The sequence below is a fragment of the Cryptomeria japonica genome, chromosome 1 (genome assembly GCF_030272615.1).
Source record: "Cryptomeria japonica chromosome 1, Sugi_1.0, whole genome shotgun sequence".
NCBI lineage: Eukaryota > Viridiplantae > Streptophyta > Pinopsida > Cupressales > Cupressaceae > Cryptomeria > Cryptomeria japonica.
In genome coordinates, this window is record NC_081405.1 from 441,158,434 (window position 1) to 441,186,197 (window position 27,764).

The window sequence follows — 27,764 nt, forward strand, 5'->3', positions numbered from 1 at the left end:
AACCTAAAACCCCACCCAGTCAGCCTAATGTGCAACAGGATGAGGAGAGTCCCAACTACAGCAACCTGAGGGACCATGTGGAGAAACTCGAAGAAAGCCTCAACCTTCATGCTAATGCGACGAAAATATTCTCGGCCCAACATCATACCACCTGTTAAAGAATGCAGGATATTGAGATGAAACCGTTTGAACAGGTAAAGTACTGACAGAAAACACAGATTGGTGAAGAAATATTAAAGGAAGTGAAGAAGTTTTCGAGAAGAAGTTCCTCATCATGCAGGAGTATCAGAAGTGGCTAAAGGAGTCTGTCCCAGGTGGTGTTCTTTACTTTATGTTCTGCATAGTGAGCTCCAGAAAAGGCAAAGGAAGAATAAACAAGAAGGCCCAGGCAAAAGAACCGGGGCAAATACCACAAGCCAAAAGGTGAAACCATTGCTCTCAATGATGACCCCATAGATGTTACCTTTGCAAATCAGGTCATTTTCTTGACCAAGGAGTGGCAGGCTGTGGTGGACTTCAGAAGCTGGCTAATTATAATTAATTTTTATCCTTTGTTGTTTTGTTTTACTGATGTTCTGCTGCAGATTCTCTCTTTTTTGGTTCTTTCTGCTGTTTTGGTGTTTTTTTATGGTTCCGTACCTCATGGAACTCTTTCCATTTTCCTAATGTCGGCCGTTTTTTAAAAGGGTTCAAGCCCTTCAAAATCCCACTTTTATCAATATCAAAAGCAATGCAAATGGTGAAGTTTCCTCCAGATTCCATTATATTATTTATGTTGTTACTCCCAACTATTGTCAAGCAACTCTAATTGACTTTTGCAAGAACTTTATATGTTCTATATTGATTTATGTAAGTTGTCCATCCACGTGGTCTGCAGAAACTCTATTGAATTTAAAACTTTTATGTTAATTTGTGTGATTTGTTCATCTAAGTGATCTAGCCAAGCAAAATCAAAATGACATTTTTAAATAGTTAATGTTACTGTTAAAATAGGATTAAATTTATATCAGACTAATACTATTTGTTCAATGTGCAGATTTAATATCGAGAATTCTGATCCTTCAAGATGAAAGTCAACAATATGTTAATGGTGCTGGAGTTTAATTTCTAACACTGTATTTGCTGATTCAATGGAGAGAGCATAATTTTCGATTTCTATTATTTTCTCCTTTGAAATCCGTTTGTATTTATATCTTCAATAGGGGCACGTTATGTGGGGACATGTCTCCACAACATGGAGGCATATCCACACACAACGTGTCCCAAGGGATGTGTTTGCCTAAAGATTTGTTAACTATCATTTAACTAATTCACAAACACAACCGCCGATTTATTTATAAGTTCGATATTAATAAATGCGAACATGAATGTTTGATCAATCAATACGATCATGCAACCTTGAACTCGTTGGATGTATTAAGCCTTGGGTATCCTTCCACGATTCAAAGCAGGAGAAAAGACAAGAATCTGATCACATACAGATCAGAATGGAGATTCATTCAGGCATAGAAAGATGGCATGAAATATGATTATGTTTTATTTACACAAGAATGAAGTATGTGTGTATGTATGTCAGTTCACATGGTGGACTGACATACATACATACATACATGTTTATGTAGGATTCATATTAATTCGTCATTCCAACGTCTGACCGATGCTATCATTCATCAACACTCCCTCTTAGCTAGGGAAGATGATTAAGTATGGAGATATCACCTAACTCGTGATATTGAAGGATGAATTAAGAACATCAAGTCACGTGACATTCTTCACATAAACATCCTAGTTATGATATGTGCACTGACATCACGTCTCATGATGTCTATCATAACAGGTCATGGCATTTCCATGAATATTACGTCACATAATACCCACCATGATCATCTCATAAGAAGCATAATGATATTCAACTGATATCAAGTCTCATGATATCTATCACTAAGCCCAAGAGATATAAACTATCATGATATGTCCATGAATATCAAGTCACATGATATTCATCATGGTAGTGGATAGATCCTTGTAAAGTCGTCACTTTACAATGATCAATACAGGTGTTCATTATTTGAAAGATCGTCACCTTTCAATAATGTACACAAGGCAGGCCCATAAGTCATAGAGTCACACATATGACAAAAGAGTTTACACTTTAAACATCTTTATTTATATTAATACAATAGAAATTTAGAAATTATTTCAATAACTTACATTTCAATCATACCAAGTTTCTTCCTGAAGTATTCAACATTTACTCTGGGGAGAGGTTTGGTAAGAATGTCAGTTGTTTGATCACTTGTATTAATATACTCCATCTGGATCACATTCATTTCTACCATGTCTCTCACATAGTGGTAAGGAATCTCTATATGCTTCGATCTATCATGGAACACTGGATTTACAGACAATTTGATGCAACTTTGATTGTCACAGTGGATGATAGTAGGCTTTAGAGGCTCTCCAAATAATCCCACAAGTAGTTTTCGGAGCCATACTGCTTCTCTAGCTCCCAAAGATGCTGCAATGTATTCAGCTTTTGTTGAGCTTTGTGCTACTGAAGACTGTTTTCTGCATATCCAAGAAATCATAGCTGATCCCAAACTGAAGCAACATCCTGATGTGCTTTTCCAATCAATCACACTTCCAGCCCAATCGGAATCAGAGTAACCATGTAGATTTAGATTATCATTTTTATATTTGAGTCCAAGTCCAATAGTACCTTGAAGGTACCTTAATATATGCTTAGCAGCAACAAGATGTATTTCTCGAGGTTCACACATAAACTGGCTCAAGGCATTCACTGCATAGCAAATATCCAATCGAGTGTTAACCAGGTACATCAATGACCCAATTATCTGTCTGTAAAGAGTGGGGTTAGCAAGTCTGGATTCTATTGCTGCTTCTTTTAGTTTATGTAAGTTGGTTTCCATGGGTGTTGACATAGGTCTACAGTCCCACATTCCAAATCTTTTCAGAATATCTATGGTGTATTTCCCTTGATTTAGAAAAATACCATCTGGTTTCTGCCAAACTTCCAATCCAAGGAAGTAGTGTAAACTGCCCAAGTCTTTCATATCAAATTCTGATGCCAGGTCCTTCTTACATTGAATAATAAGATGATCTTCTCCTGTAATTAGCAGATCATCAACATATAGGATAAGTATCAACATATCACCATTAATTACTTTAAAATAAAGATTTGGATCTGCATCATTTTTGGTGAACCCTAGACCCAACAAATAGTTGTCAATCCTCTCATACCAAGCTCGGGGAGCCTATTTAAGTCCGTATAAATCTTTCTTTAATTTGCGCACATGTGAAGCTGCATTATGAATCACAAAGCCCTCAGGTTGTTCTAGATAGACTTCCTCATCAATAGTCCCATTTAAGAATGCAGTTTTCACGTCCATCTGATGGATCTTCCATCCTTTAGCAGCTGCAATAGCTATGATTGCTCTAACAGAAGTATATCAGGCAACAGGTACAAATGTCTCTTCATAATCAATACCTTCTTTCTGTGAGAATCCTCTGGCAACAAAACATGCTTTATGTTTCTCTATACTGCCATCTGCAGCATGTTTGATCTTGAAAAGCCATTTGGAGGAGAAAACAGATTTCTCTTTTGGTCTAGGAACTATATCCCAAACATTATTCTTTAGAATGGATTGGTACTCTTCTATCATAGCATCCTTCCAAACTTGATGCTTGAGGGCCTCTATAACACCAGTAGGTTCAGAATTTATGATTTCACTCATTAATGCATCATATGTCAATTTCCGAGGCCTCTTGCTCTCTCTGAATGTTCCTTTGGGTGCTGCAAGGATTTCTGCTTCCTATATCATCTTTCTGGCCCAAAGTGGTCTCTTGTGATTATTTTTTGGTTCCTCTTCTTGAGTCTCAGGTGGAATCTGACTTTCATATGTAGTTTCATCTGTATACTCCCTCTGAAACTCAGGGGAAATATCTTCTTCCATCCTTTTATGTGAATTAGGTGTTTCTACCTCGTCCGATCTCCTGGCCTTCTTAAAGGCAATGACTTCTTCAAAGATGACATCTCTACTTAGCTCAATTTGTCTTTGTCCAGGTATATATATTCTGTAAGCTTTTGAGGTTTCACTGTAGCCTACAAAAATTCCTTTTCTCCTAGAAGGTTCTAGTTTCAGTCTCTTCTCTTTGGGCACATGAATGTAGACTGGGCACCCAAATACTCTTAAGTGACTAATATCTGGTTTTACACTAGTAAAGGCTTCTTCAGGAGTTTTATTTTCCAAATGTGAGTGAGGACATCTGTTTTGAATGTATACGGCTGCATTTGAAGCTTTGGCCCAGAATGAAGTTCCTAGGTTTTGATCATAAAGCATAGCTCTGGCTGCTTCTACTATGGTCCTGTTTTTCCTCTCAGCAACTCCATTTTGTTGGAGATTATAGGGTACAATAAACTCCCTCTTAATCCCTGCATTTACACAAAACTCTTTAAAAATTTCAGAAGTGTATTCTTTTCCATTGTCAGTTCTAAGTATTTTAACTTTCTTTCCGGAAGAATTCTCAGTGATAGCTTTGAATTCTTTAAACCTATTAAGGATCTCTTCTGATTCTTTGCACTTTAGAAAGTATATCCAGGTCTTCCTGGAGAAATCATCAATGAAAATTATATAATACAAAAATCCCCCTATGGAGGGTACGGACATGGGTCCACATAAGTCAAAATGAACTAATTCTAACACAGCTTTAGTTTTACTCAAACTATTAGGAAAAGTACTTTTAGTATTTTTACCCAAGGCACATCCTTTACATGCCCCATTGTGAGTTTGATTCATTTTAGGTAGTCCGGTTACAAATTTATCCATGGAAGTTAGGGCACGAAAGTGAATATAGCCTAATCTTCGATGCTAGATCTCGTTAGAGTTAGAAGTCTCATGTATGAGAGCTTGATTCGACTCAGTGCAAAGTTTGTAAAGGTGTCCTTGCCTTATGCCTACAGTTTGAGCCTTTTTTATGGTTGACTTCTTTGCCCATGCTAGGACTTTTCCTTCCATGAATGCAATTCTGTATCCGTCATCTTCAAGGGCTGATATAGATATTAAATTTCTCTTAATACTGTTGTGACCATTTCACACATCGCCCCATTGCAAATGGGGACCCCTGCTTTTTGCTTTTCTGGGGTTTGTTTTTAGGTCTTTTAGGGTTTTGGCTGTTAGCCTTTGCATTTTGAGTGTCGCCAAGGGGATCACCTGGATAGCAGGTCCTGCTTGAGTGATGTCCTGATCCTGAAATTTGACTAAGTCTGGAATGTCCTGATCCTGAAATTTGACTAAGTCTGGAATGTCCTGATCCTAAAATTTGACTAAGTCTGAAAATTGAAAAACCTCCAAAAACTAGATTTTGCAATATAACTCCTAGAGGTCTGAAACCACTCTCAAACATCCTGAAAGTATATATGGAATATAACTTAAAGTATAAGAAATCTTATACTTAAATGTTATATTCCATAAAATTATCCTGACGGAGAGTTCAAAAAGTCAAATTTCGCTCCTGACCCTCAGAGAGGGCCCACAGCGAAAATCGCTCCTGAACCTCAGAGAGGGTCCACAGCGACATTTTGATTTCCTTCGTTTTGCAATGAAAAGAGACCAAGTTTTGATCATGAAGGGGAAATGAATAACTTTCTCCACCCACCTGAAGAAGTTTTGACTTGAAATAATGAAGGACCTTGTTGAAAATAGAAAAATCGCTCCTGACCCTCAGAGAGGACCCACAGCGAGAAATCTTATAAGGGTCATTGCTAGCCTTATTTGGTCGATTTAAGATGTCAAAAGCACGGTGAAGGATAGAATGAACATAATGAGGTATCTAGACTTGATCAAAGATGATAAATTGAAGGAGTTTTGCCCAGGAAAGGAAAAATCGCTCCTGACCCTCAGAGAGGGCCCATAGCGATTTTCTTTGTGTGCACATTTTTGGACCTTTCTTGGACACGAATTTTTATTCATAGCAAAGAACAAGATGACATCTTCCTTGGCAAAGTGATTTTTAGACGAAAAGTGAAGCATTTTGGTCTAGGTAGCAAAAATCGCTACGGACACTCCGAGAGGGCCCACAGCGAGATTTTCAAATATGCATTACTCTTACAAGATCAAAGTGATTTTATGATTGGAAGGGATGAAGGAAAGCATGTTCTATCCGTTGAATATAATTTGGAGGATCAACACAAGAAGAAATCAACCCAAAATCAAAAAATCACTATGGACCCTCACTGAAGGCCCATAGCGAGAAATCGCTCCGGACCCTCGGAGAGGGCCCACAGCGAGAAACCTAAAATGGGAAATTTTCATCCAAGTTTGAGGAAAGCTAAGGTTAGGCATGGGTTAGAAATGATGTTTGAAAAGCCTTGAAGTGAAAAGAAATCGTTGAGAATCAAAATTTTGAAGGCAATAACGAAAATCGCTACGGACCCTCAGAGAGGGCCCATAGCGATCTTCCAGTTTTCTCTCCTTTGTTTGAAGAATTGAGACAAAAACTTGCTTGGACGGGAGGAGGATGTGATGTGTTATGTCTTGGAGGTGATTTGAAGATTAAAAGATGAAGGAATTTGCCTAGAACCAAAAAATCGCTACGGACCCTCACTGAAGGCCCACAGCGAGATTTTCAAAAAATGCATGTTTTCTTCAAAATGGTGCTAAGGCAAGGTTAGGACAAGGAGAAAAGACCTCCAAGAGCGTGATGAATATTATTTTGCCTTTGAAACTTGATGATTTTGGTCAGAAAATGAAAAGTCTCTCCGGACCCTCAGTGAAGGCCCACAGCGAAAAATCGCTCCGGACCCTCAGAGAGGGCCCATAGCGATATTGTTGAAAATCCTCATTTTACCTTGCAACAACAAAGCGAATTTGGTTGGAGTGGATTAAGGAAGGACATTGCCAAATGATGAATGAAGTTTCAATGAAAAATGATGAAGAATCAAGCCTAAAATCAAAAAATCGCTCCTGACCCTCAGAGAGGGCCCATAGCGATTTTTCAGGATCCTCTCCTTTGTTTGAGGAATTGAGACCAAATCTTGTGTGGATAGGAAGAAGAGATGATATTTTATGTCTTGGAAGCAATTTGGAATCCAAAAGATGAAGGATTAAGAGCAAGATTGAAAAATCGCTCCTGACCTTCACTGAAGGTCCAGGGCGAAATTGGTGATATCCTTCATTTTTACATTATTGAGCATTAATATTCCTTAAAATCCTCAAAATTATTCACTTCGAAGCCTTTGGAAAGATTAAATCAAATTCGCATTAAATTAAAGGCATTTTAATTTAATAAATTAATTTTGTACCTTGAAATAATCAAAATAAGCATCTTAGAGGTATTAAAATTAATTTAAATAAATTAAAAAATTTACAAGTTGAGCGCTCAAATACATTTATTTGCTTTTACAAGCAAGTCGGCCTTCTTTTGAGGAGGATTTTATTTCATTTTCATTTCCCTTTTGGCAAGTCGGCCTTGGAGAGAAGAGAGGTGAGCGCTCTATATATTGGAGGGGTTTTGTTTCATATTTCAAATCATTCATTCATCCTTTTTCAAGTGCAAAGTTGAAGTGTGAATTGGAGGAGCGAAATCTGGCTAGAGTGGAGCGAATTTCTACCAAGTGTTGAAGATCAAAGAGGGTGGAGTCGATTCTTTTGAAGGCTAAAGGAGGCGCAATTTGTTCAAGAGAAGGCTTTGATCTAGCGAAATTCATCTATTTTTACATCATTTCTTAGAATTTAATACTCAAGAGGAGGTATGGCAAAATCATCTTAACACCCTTGTTCAAGGTTTGATTTTTAGACATTTTTTAAGAAAAGTCTAAGTATTGCATGGTTAATTAGGAAATGATAACTCTAGATTTATCATGAAGTTTTCTAATTAAAATCTTAAATCTTCCTTTTTGAATCCTAATTTCTACACTTCAAGATATATTACTAGTTTTGAAATGTTGTGTAGGTATCAAGATGGCAACTCCAAAGCCCGGAGGATCTACAAGTCGGCAGGTTCTCATCAGAGACGATCAAGCAAGGATAAGGGTGACCTCCTCCAGTCTAGCATCGACAAGGACAGCCTACTTCGATCAAGCATCATCAGGAATAACTTCTTCCAATCCAGCATTCCAAGGCGAGATACATCATCATCCTGTACATCAAAGACAAAGAAGTTAGAGCAAGGGTTCGTTGAAGAAGCAGATAGTTTTAGAAGAGTTAATTAAAGCTAGCTTCTCAGCAACATCAAACCGGCATCAACCAAGTGTCAGACGAGTTGGCATCCCAGTCATCACTCCTCCAATCGGATTGGTCCACCTCAGCATGCCCAGATTCAATGTACCTAACTCGTGGAAGGTGGCACAAACTTCGATGTACCTACCCCAGCTATCCATTGGTCAAATTTTCCAGAGAAGACATGTGTCCAATTAATACAATTTTATCATTGGTCAAGCATTAGATGTTATGTAATGGTTGTAACAAACCCTAATTAGGGTTTTCATTATTGAATCTTGGCCATTGATCTCAAATTGATCTTAGCCATCGAATTGTATTGTGGGCACTATATAAGCCCGACTCTTCATTTGTGAAAGACTAATAGAGTTAGGAAGCAGTTAGAGAGAAGTTAGTGAATAGAGAGTAGTTAGAAGGTGATTAGCCAGTTGATAGAATAGCAATTAGAGTAGAGTAGAGAGAGAAGGCAAAGATTGTTGCCAAGATGTTGTTGTAAAAGACTTGTAACTTCATTGAAGAAATGGTGAAATTTATGGGTCGATTCGACAATTTGCATGGTCTCTTTACTTCTCATATTTGATTTCATGTTATTAGATGAGTGGAAGAAATGTGTTTGATTGATGGTGAAATTCGTATATCCATACTACTAGCAGTTTGTTGATTGCAGACTTGTCTTGTGTAGTCAACTGGAATCATTCAGCTTAAGTTTAACTTCAATTGTCGCTTCTTCATTGATATGCATCAACCTGATGGTGTCTATGCCTGCAGTGATGATTTGAACATCATAAAGCTTTTCTTCGAAGATCGCACTAACCTTGTGGAGATGGTCCTGGGATGTCAAAACAAGACTTAGTTAGAATTTCATCAAAGATCATTCATTGCTCTTACATTCTTAGTGTTAGGATTAGATCCTTTCCTTGCCCTCGTCTTTTTTCCTTTTTTTCAAATCTAGGGCAGTAAAATCCTGTGTTCCAGCAATATTCAAAGCAAATCAGAAGTTCAATCATCAAGTGTAAGTCCCCTTGTGATTCCAGCAAATCACATCATACCACAGAGAGCTTATCCACACGTAGAGATCCTACAGCAAAGAACCTTGAAGTCACCCTGATTGATCCTTTTTGCGATATCTTCAGCATTCAGAGGCTTTACTCAAGAGAGGATAAGGTACCTTTAGGTATTTTATTCTGTGTTTGATAGTGTACAAAATACACGTCAACAAATACCTGGCACATATAGTACTCCAGTGAGTTGAATAGTGACCCCGGATTTCAATTTGATGGTACAGGTTCCAACTCCTTTTACTGGATGTGCCAAATCGTCCCCAATTGTAAATTCTTCGTCAGATTCTTCCATCATGGTCTCTAGGTGATCTCGGTATCCTGTAATGTGCCTAGATGATCCGCTGTCAATTAACCATGTATTTAATTTGTTTGAAACTTGATTGAATAATGCTGAGTTAAAGGCAAATTTCCCAGAATCATGGTCTATATTTGTCTTCCCTGTTTTAGCAAATGAGGCTTGTTGTTTTGTCCTGTCAGGGCACTTGACTGCATAGTGTCCGTATTGGTCACACCTAAAACACTGAATTTGTGATAGGTCCTTCTTCTGCTTGGATGAACCTTTTCCATGGTAATTTCTCTTCCTTTTAAAGTTCTTCTTCCCTTTCTTATGAGAATTTGTGTTGAGTACATGGATATCCTCATCTATGGATTTCTGCTTTCCCTTTGTTATTTGCCTTGACTCTTCTTGTAGACAGTCAGATCTTAATCGATTAAACTTGGGGAGCTTAGATCTTGCGCTTATTCCTTGAACAAAAGATTCCCATGAGTTTGGAAGACCACCTAAGGTTATTAGAGTCAATTCCTTGCTATCAATTTCATAACCAACTGTTGATAGTTGATCCCTTAGTTCAGTGATTCTTATGAAGTATGCATTGACAGATTCTCCCTTGTTCATACTTATATTGTTGATTTGTCTTTATAGGGCAAGGGTTCTGCCTGTATTGTTTATTTCAAATGCACTTTCAAGAGATTTGAACATAAGGTATGCAATTTCATGTTTTGCCAATATAGGTACAATATGATCTCTGACTGCATCCACTATATGTTTCATGGCTTTCTCATTGCTTTCAATCCATTGAGTTTTCTCAGGTTCATTTTCAGGCTCAGTTTTATTTTCTTTCACGAAGGAGTCTAATTTATTCTCCTTTAGAAGCATCATGATTCTTAGCTTCCAAGAAATGAAATTGTTGGCTCCTTCAAGTCGATCTTCAAATCTGATCATGCTTGACATTTTGAAGAATAAAGTGACTGTAATATTGAATAAATAATGGTCTGATATCTCAAACGTAATCTTGGATCTTTCTTTACCAAGGCTCTTATACCATGTTAAAATAGGATTAAATTTATATCAGACTAATATTATTTGTTCAATGTACAGATTTAATATCGAGAATTCTAATCCTTCAAGATAAAAGTCAACAATATGTTAATGGTGCTGGAGTTTAATTTCTAACACTGTATTTGCTGATTCAATGGAGAGAGCATAATTTTAGATTTCTATTATTTTCTCCTTTGAAATCGGTTTGTATTTATATCTTCAATAGGGGCACGTTATGTGGGGACATGTCTTCACAACGTGGAGGCATGTCCACACACAACGTGTCCCAAGGGATGCGTTTGCCTAAAGATTTGTTAACTATCATTTAACTATTTCACAAACACAACCGCCGATTTATTTATAAGTTCGATATTAATAAATGCGAACATGAATGTTTGATCAATCAATACGATCATGCAACCTTGAACTCGTTGGATGTATTAAGCCTTGGATATCCTTCCACGATTCAAGGCAGGAGAAAAGACAAGGATCTGATCACATACAGATCAGAATAGAGATTCGTTCAGGGCCCAGGCATTGAAAGACGACATGAAATATGATTATGTTTTATTTACACAAGAATGAAGTATGTGTGTATGTATGTCAGTTCACATGGTGGACTGACATACATACATACATACATGTTTATGTAGGATTCATATTAATTCGTCATTCCAACGTCTGACCGATGCTATCATTCATCAACAGTTACAACAAGGCAAATTTGGATTAAGGCATTTATAGGGAAATTCCGTCAAGCTAGGTTTCATAAAAAATCTTCACCTATTACAATCCCTTAAAATGAACTATATATAAGACAATTTTGTGGCAGACATTGTTGGGTATCCCAAAATTGACAATATAATATCTTATTGTGATTAAAATATAAGTTACATTACATGAGAAATACTTTAAAAATAAGGTCAAAGTTCACAATATCAAACAAACAAATGGCAGAATGTGTAATAAACATCAACACACCATAACAGCATGAAATATAATAAGGAAAAGATACCTACAGAAAGTGGTCGCAAAATATTGCTGGCAACATATGATGGCACAGTGAGGACAACCGTCTTTGTTTGTATAGAAATGGAGCCATCTGGAATCTCATAAGTCAAGGCATATCCACCGCTAGAATTTTTTTTGATTGCCAAAAGCTTCCAACCTAGTTTAATTTTATCACCCAGTCTAGCAATTGCAATTCCCACAACTTCCACATTAGAAGACACATATAAGAATTCCACAAAGGCACTCAGCATAGTTTTACAGATAACAAATGTATTACAATCATGTATCCAAGAATAGTTTCACAGCCCAGCATTTTCATGAGAATAATATTTTATGAAAAGATATATTTGAAACCATAATCTGTAGAATATTCTAAGGAAATAGCGTATTAAATTTTAAGGGATTCTGTTTCTCCTATTTACAGATTTCCTTGTTTTATGCAGTTCTCAGTTCATAATTCTTGATTCTTGCTGTTGATCCTTTTTAAACATTATAATAATATTTGAATAAAAACAGAGCTTACAATGTCTTCAGGCAAATAATAATTTTGGTCTACATGGGATACAGCAATTCCTCCACCTACTCAATACATTAATTAATAAGAAACGAAAAAAAAAAAAAATAGAAGGCAATAGCCATACCTATTAGCAATTGCATTTGGTATTGTTGTCAGTCCTTTCTTAAATGACCCCACCGTTTGACCCTTTGGCTTTGGCAAACGCCTGCAGTTTGGTCAAATTCTGAAAACATTGTCAAGAAACAGCTCACATAACAAGCTACAGACTACAACTTGTCGACCCATTACTATCTTGCATTAAGCTTTCAAAAATTTGGTCAAAGTATTTGTAATTACGGATCACGTGGTGGCCTTGGACTATTTTTGCTCTCTTGAATTGTTTTAATGGCTCCCCCAATGATACTCCCACCCTTTTCTTCTAACCTACAAACCTTTCCAAAGGCTGCCTTCATGCTCAATTTGGCAGGATCTCCAGCATATACTCCTGCACAACATTGTCTTGTTTCATTTAGCAGAAATAAGCCCTGATCCAAAGGAAAATGAATTGATTTGAGAGTATATATAGCTTCTTAAATATTCATTGAGGTGTACAACAAACCAGTTGCCTCATCGTTGAAGATGTTGCCTTAAAAAACAAGAAAAGTATATATTCTCCTGCAGGGAATACACCAACCTAATAAACCTATTAGATTAACAGATTACACACAATAGTAGAAGAAATCCTTCAGAAGAAGAAAAAATGGAAATGGGGCCATGTGATGTGGCCAGTATAAAACAATGGTTTTTCTAACGAAATTATCTCTGACCGATGATTATTGCTAAGTAAAGCAGGATCAAATGCACAGGGCTGCATCTAATTTTAAGCAATATGCTTAAGGAAAAATTAAATGTAAACCAAGTAAGGGCACAGGAGATGATAAATTACTTTCTAAACTCTGGGTTTTACAATGATATCTAGAAGCAATATTCAAATTCAGCTTTCAGATATTAGCAGAGGAAACTGAACACAACAAATTTAATTTAGATTAGGATGCATTATGTGTAAAATTAAAATCTATGTGATACAAATTCTTGTCATGTCTTTTAAATAGTAGATCTTTTCAAGGTTGATTTCAAAAACTTCCTTTTAAATATGTGATCTGAGGATGAGCCCATTTGGACTTGGGTTGTAATTTGTTTGCAAAATGTTTAATACGGTGGCCGTGTGATATTGGTGATAATTTAAAAAAAAATTATATATTTCACTTGTGGCTGACAATTAAAAGTTCAAAACTTTTACAGATTTTCTCTCTTCTTATGGTATATATATCTAAATTGTTGATACTCTATGCAAGTTGCAGATTTCATTATCCAGGGTGCAACTTTATAACTGTTTGCTGCCAGCTGAGGTTTTTAATGCTATCATTCCTAGTTGTGCTGCTGAAGGGAGAAAAGACACACAGAGATAGTATTCTTCAATTAATTTGATGGAATGATATTTATTTTTACATAGCAATAATTTAGAAGTATATAAATGATATTATTATTTATTGTTAAGGAGCGATAATTTAGAAGTATGTAACTGGGACTTTTTTCTTCCCCATTTAGCTAAAAAAATGCATTCCAGCTCTCCCACTGTCATCCTCGGCCCCCATTTTTCCCCCTTTAGCTGGTATTTCACATTCCAGCTCTATTTTTGCAAGATCAGACCTTATCTCACTGTCCCTTGTCCTGAATGGTCACAAACACCATTGCAAACTTGTTCTTGTACATTGCTACATCCTATTGATTATCTCCAGACATTGTATGAGTTGTTTCCAGCTTTCTAAGGCATCATTGCACACAGTCCTACATTCATTGTAGCCTTTGTATGCCCAGATTTTATTACTTGAACATCATACATGCTCACAATTAATTGACTGTTAATTGAAAAATATTTTCCGAGCCTTCTAAGGCTCACTTGATCATTGTCAATGCCTGCAGCAGTTTGTTGTGTGTATGTATATGTATATGTATATGTATATGTATATGTATATGTATATGTATGTATATATGTATATGTATATGTATATGTATATGTATGCATAAGTATATGTATATATATGTATGTGTGTGTAAATGTATGTATATGTATATGTGTGTGTATGCGTATGTATACGTATGTGTATGTGTATGTGTATGTGTATGTGTATGTGTATGTGTATGTGCATGTGCATGTGTATGTGTATGCATGTGCATGTGCATGTGCATGTGTATGTGTATGTGTATGTGTAATAGTGTATGCATGTGTGTGTGTGTGTATCCATACATAAATGTATTTTATATATATATACACACAGAAGTACACTTAATGATATGGATTACATACAGGGAAATCCATACATAAATGTATTTTTTAAATGTGTATATATATATACAGGGAAGTACACTTAATGATATAGATTACATACAGGGAAATCCATACATAAATGTATGTTTTAAATACTCATACAACTTAGCTTGATGTTTAAGCTTTGTCTAAGATACATCTAACATGACTTTTCCAGCTTCAAGTTGATAATGTTCAAAAATATAAATCATTTAGGGAGAAAATTAGCCTAGAAAGCCACATATTGAATAAGGAATATCACACCTGAACAAAAAGGTTCTATCAAACGTTCAAAAACCTCATCACCAAGATTTCGACGCACAAATTCCTCAACTGACTCCTCCCTTCCCTACAACCACAAATAATTTCTTTTTCTGACTACTAACACAAAGAAATTGATATCAACACCAAAGATATGCATAAATAGCAATTTATTCAACCTAGTCAAATATGAAGCTACAACAAGAATGAATTAGAACCTACAGGTGGAGGAGGGCGTAATCCTACAGCACCAAAAGCTGCTCGTAGCTTCCCACCAAAGCTCATTAGGTCAAAAAATAATATATCTGTTGGACCTGAAGGAACTGGCCTCAACTCGCCTTTCCAAAGTACAAAACGAGGTGAATTTGGATCCCCTAAGACAAGTTCGTCTTTTAATCCAATGTCAACCTGCCATCAACAAATATGAAAAAATAAATCATGTTAATACAAAATTATCTGATTCCGAAGCAAGTCAATGTCAACAAATTGGATCCATCTTAAGGTCATCAAAGACCTGTGGACCAAAGTTGTGGATTACTCTAAAGTCAAAACATTTAGTTTTTGTGATTCATGCAATTTCATTCACATTTCACGTCGATAAAATTCATAGAAATGGAGAAATAATCCTGTTACTCCAAGCTTTATACAAAAGATAGTTTGTCACAAGAAATAAACAAGATTGTGCCCTTCAAATACAAGAATGTAGGAAAACAAAACTTCACCAAGATAAAGACAACTTTATCATACCATAAAGGATAAAATGTTATCCAAAAAAAGCAAATATTCTTATGCAATATTCATCAAAGAAAGTAGAGAGGAAGAAACCGAAAACTGGGTAAAATTTTATTATCAAACCTTATTAGGAAAATACAGTAGCATATCATCACCTCAATGACACATGGACCATGAAACAGAACTTGAACAAAACAGAAAAACAACAATCAAATTCCACCCAACTAATAAAGTTCCATTTTCCATGTCTATACTCAGTCAAAAATATAGATGAAACTCTGACAATGTGCATGGATTATTCATAAGGGATAACTGCCCTCTAATGGTCAATTCAAAATTCATCCAACATGAAAATCTTGCCAACTTCAACTTCAAAATCAAATCTTTGCAAACTCAAAAACTTGAGAGATGTCCATAAGGTAATACAAAATTAATGAATTTTTACAGTTGACAAAACTTCTATTGTCAAGCAACTCTTCCACTATATAGAATATGCTTGTCAAATTTTTGCCTCCTATAAATGCTAGCTTATACAGTCCTATTTACTTGCCAATTCCCAACATTCCTATACATTGGACCATTCTTGGTTTTCTTCTCCATAGGACCCTGCCCAGTGCTCTTGCTTTTTGAACTGTAGGTTTTTCTTCTTTGTACTGTGCTCTCCCTTCTTGCATGTAGGACCATACTCAGCTTTGTTCCCCATTAGAATATGTTGGACTTGGTTCTCTATTGGACTATCTTCAACCTTCTTCTCTGTTAGACCATACTTAGCTTTCTTCTCTTTTGGACAATGCTCAGCCTACAAGTTTTGGCAATAGCTATGCTACAAGCAAAAAAATTATAAACACTTGTACAAACCCATTGTTAACTCTAGTAACTCTTTTGACATGACTCTCTACTCCCACAAGAGTAGCTCTAAATGTAAATCTTGATGGTTCTTGGTTGGGGGCTGGTCTTAGGCTGGTTGTAGGCTGTTCTTCTTGCAGCTTTTGTTTTAGGTTGTGGGAGCCTATTTTTAAAAACCCATGTATATGGCTATGGGAGCCAAAATATCCCATGGTTGTCTGGTACTTTCATGTTCCTTTTGTTATGACAACATTCTTCTGGTTGAGGGTTCTAGATCCATTCAAAATCTGATTGTAAAGGGTTTTGGGTCCTTTCAAAACATGTTTTTGCCTTAATCAATAACTCTAATAACTCTTATACAAGAAGTTGAGTTAACAAGAACCAACACCTAATTGTTAAACTCAACTCTTGTGCTAGCAGAAATTTTCGTCAAAACAATTTTCAACCAAGCAAATGATTGTGTTCAAGGAGAAAAGTGACTATGGGGTTAAACTCATGGTAAGGCAAAGAATTCAACTGATAATAAGGCAAAGAATTCAACTATTGGTAAGGCAAAGAATTCAACTTTCATTCACGCAAAGAACCATAAAATAGTTATATTATTTAAAACCTCGAACCCTAGAACCAAAAAAGCAGTCCGCTAGACTTTGATTATAAATATATTTTTCCAAGAACCATGAGTTTGTTAGAAACTTTGGCCTCAAATCCCATGCACACCATGAAAATTGTGTGCCAGTTATACATCTTTGATAGCTAGCATATCATCATACAGTTTGTATGGCAGCCAAACATGCACATCAGTAAACCCATCATACAAAATGTAACTGGCCACAATTGATAATTTTCCCTCTATCATACATCATCTTGTTTTAATAGGTTCTGCCTTAGCCAAATAAAACATCAGGGAATCTCCCCTAAACAAGAAGATATCCACTCTACCAATGGAATTCTCCCTTCCCACATTTGTCTTTGCTGTTTTTTTTTTAATTTAAATTTATGTTAGTGTGTTCACTGTATCAAAAGTCATATCTTACCTCCCTCAGCTATAGCTGATCATATGTTTGGCAAACGTGATCCTCTTCTTCATCAGATTTTCAGTAGGTATCAAATTCATAGGCTACAAGAACTCCCACTCCTCAGGACACTTAACAATGATGATATTATCATCAACCTCTAACCAAGTGACAAAGGTACTTGGCCATATAAACAATTGAAATCAACTTCACTTGCCACAAGAGGTGATAGAAGAGCTTTTACTCGTCTTTCTTTACAATATATTCACATTTAAGTCTGCACTCTGTACTTGCTCTAACAGCTCAATGTACTCTAGCTAAACTTGTTATGACACATTATTGGTGCTTGGACCAGGCTATAATTCTTGACTTGCAACCACAACTTAACTTTCCTAGCATGATTCCAAACGAAATTCACTTTGCTTGCTTATTTATTTATTCCAAGATGAACAACATCCTTGCTTATCACTTGCTCATGTGCTCATACATATGATATCCATCTGCATAGATAAAATTTATCCCCAAACAAGCATCCTTTTTCTCTTATTCTTTCTCTCCCAAAGCAATCTTTTCTTCTTATAATCCTAAACTTGAATGTTTTGTCTACTAAAACTTGGGAAATCATTGCTAACCCACAATACTCTCCATCTCTAGGAAAACACTGAGATGTGTGTCTTGTAATGTCCCCTTTCTAGCACTTTGTAATGTCCCCTTTTCCGCTCTAGTTTGTTTTGGGCATTGTTGGCCAATCCCGAGACCCGTTGGTCAATCAGAGAAAGAATTTGGGTTTCCTATTTTTCTAGGAGGATGTTTTGGCAATTTTGGTGGCTTGCATGTTGGAGTTTTACAATTTTGATTTTGAATTCCTTCTGGGTTTTCAAAAAGCTTCGCAATGATGGTACATGCGTAGCAATCAGTGGAGTTTCGTATACTTACTATTTTTAGTAAGTAGGGACGAGGGCAACTTATTTTTCTGGGTTACTCTAGGTTTTCAGAGAGCTACGCGATGGTGTGACATGCAATTGAATCTAAGGACTTTTCCGGACTTACTATTTTTAGTAAGTTGAGACAGCTACTCAAAATGTGGTGAAAATCACTTTGGAGACACTTACTATTTTTAGCAGTATGCTATTTATACTAAGTACTATTTTTGGCAATGCTATTTTTGGCAGGGCTATTTTTGGTAGGTTTCAATGGTCCAATTGAGAGGCTAATTCTGCCAGTGCAATTTTCAATACTTTTAGCCTTCAGTTCACTATGGCAGTTGTTCAGCACATGGGAAAAGTATTTTAAATATATTTTAGTGCCCCTTGGCCTAGGCATGTGACTTATGTATTTCTGGTTATGACTTAAGGGAACGACTTGAGGTGATAAACTATTAATTTAAGTCATAAGGTTTGGGAGCCTAAGTTGTATTTTCATTTAATGCATTTTATATTATTATTGGACCTCCTTAAGTGGTATGCCCCTCCTTATGTGCTCATGAAATATTTTATAAAGTGAAATATCAGTTAAGGCATGATGGACGCCTTAGGAAGAAATAAATTAATTTTTGTGATATATTTCACATATTCATCTTGGACACCCCATTATATTTTATTGACATTTTTATGAAGTATATTTGCTACCTTATGAAGGTCGACTTGGGAAAAAAGGGGAAATGAAATGCAAATTTCAAATTAATGCAAAATGATCCTGCATTTGGGTTTGGCGTCCATTTGGGGAATGTGAATTTGAATTTGGAGGCACCAAGGTTATAAATAAGAGTGTTGGGCTCTTGTTTTGGTATTCATGAATATTTGTAACAAAGTGCTGCCGAATTTGTGCCAGACTTGTGCTTCGAAGTTTAGAGCTTCCTAGCTTGTGCTAGTTTCGTGCTTGAGAGATAGCACCTAGCTATTGGAGAGCCTATTTCTCATCCAGAGGAATAGAATGAGCTTCATTGAGATGGATTTTGTTATTGAATTTTCAGTTTTCTGAGTTTTAGTGTGATTTTGTATGTTGTTGGTTTGTCCATGGCTGAAGCAGTTATTCGATCATATCTCCCTGCCTAATTGTCTGATCATTCTGGGTATTGGCTCGTTAGATTCCTCTCTGCTAGGCATCCCTTTTTGTTAAATTTCATGAATTATAGCGAAGAGATGGATTTTTAAGGCAGATCGCCCCTCTCCAGGCAGGTCGTACTATACTGGAAGTGACCTTGGGATGCATGCATTAAAGTTTGAAGGCTGTTTGGATTAGTTTGTTGGTTGAGACTTGGGCGTCCCCTTCCTAGCTCTTATTTGCCACTTATTTGGACCTATTCGGAGGTGTCTTGAAGGAGATACAGAATTCACAGTGCTGCTGATCTGGTTTTTGGTGTTGCTGGTGTGTTATTTCAGATTTGGTAAAGTGTTCTTTTTGGCTTGTATTTTCCAATATTCATGTTTGTAGCTTCTTGGAGTGTCTTATTAAATCTCTTAGAGATTGGAGCTTGATGTACTGAAAAGTATTTTGCAAAGTTGCCATTGTAAGGCTGTATTCAGTAATACTGAAACAGTCCATTTTATTTATGCACTATACTTCTTGTATCACCCATTGCACAAGTGGAAGAGGCCGGCTTGCCGCCTATTTCTATTCTATTTTGTAAACCTGTCCTCTTGCTGAATAAGTGGTTGATTAATGGTTTGTTATATCCAGTCCTCCCACTGAATAAGTGGTTGAGTGATGGTTTGTTATGTAATTGGCTGGTTATACCGCCACATTGTTGTTCATTTCTAGCATTTCTTTATCCCGCTGAAAAGTGGGCGTGGCTGGCCCAACCGCCAATATGTATTGCTCTCAATATTTCATCTTGCTAACGCTAATGGGTGAAATTATTGTGTTTAAAAATTGAAAAAAATTGTCAAGGGACATTCCAATTGTATCAGAGCTGGTTTTCCAGCCAGCCTGTGAGTTCCGTTGGTGAATTTCTCCATGAGTGTTAGAGAAATCAGATATTCCTGCCATCCTATGCTTTCAGCAGAAATTCAAAATTTAAAAATGGGTTCATATGAGCAGAAGATTAGAGAAGAAATTCTTGGCATGTTTGAGGAATATGAGACACTTCCTCAAGTTATTAAGGAAGAATTACCTTTCAATAGTTTCATGAACCACCATCCGAAATTATGCTACAAGACTGAGTTTGCAAAGAAAAAAACTAAGGGGGAAAGAAAAACTTCAAGTGAGGAGCTTGAGAACGTTGATGATGATTCCCATGATATGCATGCACCTACCATTGATGAGGTTGTCCTTCAAGAAGAAGAAAAATCAGTAGTTGAGGTTGTGATTGATGAGTTCCTTGATGTTTCTTATGGAGCTAGTGACGGTGTTGAATGCACTCATGTGCTTCCAGAGGAAGAGAAGATGAAGATTAAAGAAGGTATTGTCATTGAGATTATAGAACCAACTATGATAGATCAGCCACAAGGAGGTATGAGTTCTTTTGGTTCCCCTCCAATTGAGCCTAGCATTGTTTCATCACCTTCACCTCATCTTGGCAAGGAGTCAAACCATAGTTTGGGATTTGTTGAGTATGATGATGTTCACCTATTAGCTAAAAATAATGATGAGACAAGCTTTGAAGAGGAGGTACATGAGACTTGGGGTAACCATGGAATCCCTGCTGGAAGGTATGACAAAGAATTTGATTTTGGTATTCATCATAACGTTTTGAAGCCTAATTTAGATTCATTGAATGATGGTCTCGAGACTAATGAGTTCACTAATGAAGAGCATGTTGAAGATAGTTTTGGTGGTGTTGTAGAATCAGCTTATGAAAACTTTCATGGTGATGATGTTTATGATGATTCAGTTGAGTTCATATCTAATCATGTTGAAGAGTTGGTGTTGGAAAATTTCCCACTTGTTGCTGTCCAAACTTCGCAAGATTTTTCACAAGAGGATTTTATGACAAATAAACAAGAAGACCTCTTTGGTATGCATGTCACTATCAATGAGAAGGACAAAAATATGCCTATTCATGGTGAGCACATTGAAGGCAAAGATGATACAATTTTCCGAACAGCTAGCATTGAAGACTCTTTACCACATTACGAAGTTGGTGAAATGGGTGGCCTTGAGTTTGATTATCAAACTAATACCTTGGAGAGAGATACTTATGAAGATGTCAGTTTTAGTGAGTTGGGAGATGACCTCTTCAAAGGGTCAACACTCCAAGAGGAGTACAGTGAGCACTTTCCTTTTGATCAAAACAAACAACCCTTTAGCATTTGGGATCCAGGTGTGAAGGCAGGTAAGGACGACAAGGAAACTGTGTGGGATGAATTTCCCTTTGATCCTAATGAGGCTCAAAAAACAGACTATGTTTTAAGCTATGAAGAGGCCATTAGAGGAGAAGGTGTCTTTGGAAAAAGAGTTTGCTTGGCAAAAGTCCATGATGACCCCTTTGAGATGGTTCCAATCACTAAAGAAGAATATGTTTCTGCAGAAACTTTCAGAACAGCGATCAGCAATGACTCATTGATCAAGTTGGGGGCTACCACGTCCTTTGATCAAGAGGACATTGAGGAGGATGTAGAGCTAGAGGACCCTATGGTTCTGGATGATGGAAAGTTTAAAGAGGTTCTAAAATACAAATCTGATTTACCTATTCATGAAGTTGGTGGTAAGCAAAAACTTGAAGATTTAGTAGAATCTGATCCTCTTATTGATATTGAGCAATTGCAGCTAGTGGGTGGTGAAGAAAAGGAGTCTTGGAGCAGCTTTGAGGGCAGCGAAGACAAGAAACAAAGTTCTGATTTTCAGTTACAGCCAATCACCAGTACACCACCTTTGCATGTTCACGAGTGGAAGGATAAATTCATGAGGTCCTTTGAGAATGAGGTGCGAGTCCTATCTAGGTTTGACCGTACACATAGTTTGATAGAAGAACTCTATTGGAAGGCTCAAATTGAAGAGAGACGGAAAGGAGTTAAGGATGGAGTTGCTCTCCCTAATCTGCAACTAATCAAAGACTCTTTGGAGACATTGAAATCATAGTGCATACAATTGATCACAGATCGTGATTATGCCATCAAATCTACAAAGAAAATCCTTAGTGCTTTCCAAGGAAAAGAGAGGAAAGTTGAAAAGGCTTACTCTTGAGCTTGAGTCAACAAAGGACATGTTAGAATATAATTGGTTCTAATGGAGATAGAAGATCAGTTTGTTGATTTCAAACTTTTCAAGAAGCAAGAGAAGCACAAAGAGCTGAAGAAATCGAGCAAGTAATTGGTGAGCTTGATAGTCTTCAAGAAGTGTTTGATCTTGAGAACTTCACAAGAAAAACAAAAGTTGCATGTGCAGATTCGAATCAGCAAGATGGAAGTGAGCAAGAGGAAAGGGATGGCTACCAGTTTTTTGATGACCCTCTCTTTGAAGTGGGTATCGAGGAAAGTTATGAAAACCCTCTCTTCATGATGGATTATAAGACATATGGTGAATTGATCGAATATGAGACTGAGTATGGTTTCCAGCGTTTGGATGATGTGATGTCAGACCATGAGGATGTGCCACGATTTGCAAATAGTAATCTTCTGAGGCTGCTTGATACTGTATGCATAAGTGGCGTTGAGGATGAAGACTCCACTTGGGAAGTGTTGAATTAGGATGATTTCAACATCTTTGGCATTAGGTGTTTTCCGAGGTTTCATTGCAACAGCAAGGAATGAAGATTTCAGACTTTTTACTCATGAAGTAGGGGAGAAAGAAGGACCAAAAAATGATGATTGCATGCTTGATAACCTATTCCTTGGGTTGAATAATAATAAGGCTCATCCTAGTCCATTTTGGGAGTTGGATTTGAGGACAATATTTGTTCCCTACTCCAATGTTGTTGAAGCTTTCATGGTTAGGCTTCAAGGGTTCACTAGAGGAGACATCAATTTCTTAAGTATGCACTTGGTCCTTACTAGCACTTGGGGATGTGTTGATTTTTCTTTTCAGTGTGTTGAAAATCACTTTCAGTTGGGTATCCAGGCTCAAGATCGACAACATGGTCTGATGGAGCTTATTACATGTGGAAAGAAGGATCTTTGGAGGGATAAGGAACGAATTTTCAGTCTTGATGGTGTTGTTCCCTTCTTTACCATCCATTTGATAGTTCCTTTTGCTCATCAACTAGTGGATTGGGAAGATATTCTGAGCAAAGGATGGTTCTATGTGGAGTTGGAGTCACTACAGAGAAAGTTTCCAACCTTGGACATGAGAAAATGTGTTGTTTTGGATGACGATTTCCTATGTTGCAGCGGCTGTTCATCTTCTTGGATGCTGATTTTCCTAAAATCAGATCTCAAGTCAATCATTTCAGACTTGGTTGGTTGTTGGTGTACTCTTTTTCAGACTTCACAGTCTCCTAGCAAGACGGGTTTATGGTCTCAGATGAGAAGTATGGCGAGTTGGGGCAATCAATATCTGTGTATGGGAAGTGTTCAAGCTCCAACTAGTGGTTAGTTGGAATGCCCTCTCTTCTTCTTATGATTGGGACAGCGAACCTTTGTTTTCTTTGGTTCATCATTCTAAGGTGCTTGAAGTGGGAACTGTAAGAGTTTTCAAAAGTCTCCATGGTTGTATCAGAATAATTAAATTGAGGCCTAGTAGATTCATGTGGAGTTATGGGGATGAGTTTGTTGAGCTCTTGCAAAGAATTGTTTTCCTCCTTGCAAGGAGATTTGGAGAAGTCACATTTACAGTCATGGCTCTACTTGACACTTTGGGGAGATATGTTGGGGAGTTTGATTGTGAGTTGAGTAGACTTTATTTCCTATTGCCCAGCTTGTGATAGACAATAGCATTGTTGATATTGATTACTCAGAGCTTTATGAGCATGAGATGATGCATGATATTGATTTTAGTCCTTTAAGATTTTTCAATTTGAGTATCATGGATGGTAACATTTTGGAGTTACAAGGGAGGTTAGTGCAGTTTTGGCGTGATGTTTTCATTGATGTGATCAAAGTGGCACAGCATCGATATGGTGGGTTCTTTCTAAGACAGACATGGTACCTTGGGATCGTACTTGCGTTAGTGTGGATCAATTTATTTTTTTTTGGAGTTCTGGTGGCATTGCTTGAGGACAAGCAATTTTGGGAAGGGCGGACTGTAATGTCCCATTTTCCACTCTAGTTTGTTTTGGGGACTATTGGCCAATCCCAAGACCCGTTGGTCAATCAGAAGCAGAATTTGGGTTTCCTATTTTTCTAGGAGGATGTTTTGGCAATTTTGGTGGCTTGCATGTTGGAGTTTTACGGTTTTGATTATGGATTCCTTCTGGGTTTTCAAAGAGCTTCGCAATGATGGTACATGCATAGCAATCAGTGGAGTTTGGTATACTTACTTTTTTAGTAAGTGGGGGCGAGGACAGCTTATTTTTCTGGGTTATTCTGGGTTTTCAAAGATGCAATTGAATTTGAGGACTTTTCCGAACTTACTATTTTTAGTAAGTTGCGATAGCTGCTCAAAATGTTGTTAAAATCACTTTGGAGACACTAATTTTAGCAGTATGCTATTTAAACTAAGTACTATTTTTGGAAGTGCTTTGGCAGGTTTCAATGGTCCAGTTGAGAGGCTATTTCTAGCAGTGCAATTTTCAGGACTTTTAGCCTTCAGTTCACTATAGCAGTTGTTCAACACATGGAAAAAGTATTTTTAATATATTTTAATGCCCCTTGGCCTAGACGTGTGACTTATGTATTTCTGGTTATGACTTAAGGGGACGACTTGAGGTGATTAAGTATTATTTTAAGTCATAAGGTTTGGGCGCCTAAGTTGTATTTTCACTTAATGCATTTTATATTACTATTGGACCTCCTTAAGTGGTACGCCCCTCCTTATGTGCTCATGAAATGTTTTATAAAGAGAAATATCAGTTAAGGCATGATGGACGCCTTAGGAGGAAATAAGTTAATTTTTGTGATATATTTCACATATTCATCTTGGACGCCCCATTATATTTTATTGACAATTTTATAAAGTATATTTGCTACCTTATGAAGGTCGACTTGGGAAGAAAGGGGAAATAAAATGCAAATTTCAAATTAATGCAAACTGATCCTGCATTTGGGTTTGGCATCCATTTGGGGGGAATGTGAATCTGAATTTGAATTTGGAGGCACCAAGGTTTTAAATAAGAGTGTTGGGCTCTTGTTTTGGTATCCATGAATATTTGTAACGAAGTGCTGCCGAATTTGTGCCAGACTTGTGCTTCGAAGTTGAGAGTTTCCTAGCTTGTGCCAGTTTCGTGCTTGAGAGATAGCACCTAGCTGTTGGAGAGCCTATTTCTCTTCAGAGGAATAGAATGAGCTTCAATGAGATGGATTTTGTTATTGTATTTTCAGTTTTCTGAGTGTTAGTGTGATTTTGTATGTTGCTGGTTTGTCCACGACTGAAGCAGTTATTCGATCATCTCCCTGCCTGATTGTTTGATCATTATGGGTATTGGCTCGTTGGATTCCTCTCTACTAGGCTTCCCTTTTTGTTAAGTTTCATGAGTTATAGCAAAGAGCTGGATTTTTAAGGCAGATCGCCCCTCTCCAGGTAGGTCGTACCATGCGGAAAGTGACCTTGGGATGCGTGCATTAAAGTTTGAAGGTTATTTGGATTAGTTTGTTGGTTGAGACTTGGGCATCCCCTTCCTAGCTCTTATTTGCAACTGATTTGGAGCTATTCGGAGGTGTCTTGAAGGAGATACGGAATTCACAGTGTTGTTGGCCTGGTTTTTGGTGTTGCTGGTGTGTTATTTCAGATTTGGTAAAGTGTTCTTTTTGGCTTGTATTTTTCCGTATTCATGTTTGTAGCTTCTTGGAGTATCTTCTTAAATCTTTTAGAGATTGGAGCTTGATATACTGAAAAGTATTTTGCTGAGTTGCCATTGTAAGGCTGTATTCAATAGTACTGAAACAATCCATTTTATTTCTGCACTATACCTCTTGTATCGCCCACTGCACAAGTGGAAGAGGTTAGCTTGCCACCTATCTCTAATCTATTTTGTACTCATGTCCTCTCACTGAATAAATGGTTGAGTGATGGTTTGTTATTTCCAATCCTCCCGTTGAATAAGTGGTTGAGTGATGTTTTGTTATTCCCGGTCCTCCCGCTGAATAAGTGGTTGAGTGATTGTCTTGTTTAATTTTCAGTCTTATTGGATCTGTAATTGGCTGGTTATACCACCAAGTTGTTGTTAATTTCCAGCATTTCTTTATCTCGCTGAAAAGTGGAAGTGGCTGGTCCAACCACCAATATGTATTGCTCTCAATATTTCATCTGGCTAACGCTAATGGGTGAAATTATTGTGTTTAAAATTGAAAAAAATTGTGAGGGGACATTTCACACTTATAGCATGATGTTGTTGTTAGCCTATTTTCCCATGGTCCCGTAGGCTAACCAAGACATTAAAAAAACTTTGAGGCATCTGGCCTAAGCAATTTTAGTTGCAAATCATTCTAAAGTATCTGGATGCGGTTTGGGGCACACTTACTATTTATAGTAAGTCATTTTGGGCATGGTCGAGATCTTCATTGGTAGTGTCTTGTCGAAGGTAAATGATTAATATCGACATACGATTTATATATCATGGATATGATTTATTTATGCATTATTAAAGTTATAAAGTTAAAAATAAATATTTAACTATATTAATGCGGGACTATACTTAAGTGGAAGTATTTAAAGTCCCTTTATTTATTAACACATTGGAGAAATAAAATGTTTGGGGTCTTAAGTTGGGGGGAAAACTATTTAAATGTCATGGGAAATATTAAGGGAAAAGCAATTGCAATAAAATAGGGAAAAAATAGGAAAAGGCAAAAAGTGATTTTGTTTATCCCACATTGGCAAGGTGAGTGAATGAGCTGTTATGAGAGCATTATAAAGTTTTCTTTCAGGCATACTGGATTGAATATAAAATTATGAAATTGATTGGAGAGTTCATCTTCAAGGGCTTGGAGGACGAAATCCCTCTACTAACAATCTCTATGCTATTGGAAGACACAGTTTGGAGATTTAATTGAGCATTAAGGTAAAAATCAGATTGTTTGTGTTATTCGTACTTCCATTGACATTGTTGTAGTAGCCAGGAGAGATTCGAATTGGGAATTTGTGCCTGAGATTAAAGTGAAGTGGGATTTGTTTGCCAGTGTCATTTCCATCAGTTACAGAGCAACCAATACTACCGTACAAGCTGGAACCACTCTTAGAAGGGTGCCATAATGTGAATAACTCCACCTAGGGTGTTGTACTTGTTGGGAGACTGCTGTACAGGTCTGCACTAATAGCAAGGGTGCTGTAGCAGTCAAAAACACATAAGAACTGAGTCGTACCAGGCTGCAGAAGGTTACAGACCATTATACCAGCATTGTGTGTGCCGAATCAGAACTTAGGAATGCTGTACCAGCCGTGGTATTGCT

The 27,764-nt window shown here is 37.0% G+C and overlaps 1 protein-coding gene across 1 annotated transcript in view; it reads right to left on the bottom strand.

Moving 5' to 3' along the window:
• Positions 1–27,764, bottom strand: part of LOC131064760 (protoporphyrinogen oxidase 1, chloroplastic) — a 110,209-nt gene that overhangs the window by 67,966 nt on the left and 14,479 nt on the right. Inside the window, exons 2-6 of the mRNA XM_057999031.2 lie at positions 14,975–15,160; positions 14,756–14,840; positions 12,481–12,628; positions 12,269–12,349; positions 11,636–11,807 (exon numbers count right to left, since the gene is read on the bottom strand). Of these exons, the coding sequence (XP_057855014.2) occupies positions 11,636–11,807; positions 12,269–12,349; positions 12,481–12,628; positions 14,756–14,840; positions 14,975–15,160 (672 nt within the window). The remainder of the gene's footprint in view (positions 1–11,635; positions 11,808–12,268; positions 12,350–12,480; positions 12,629–14,755; positions 14,841–14,974; positions 15,161–27,764) is intronic.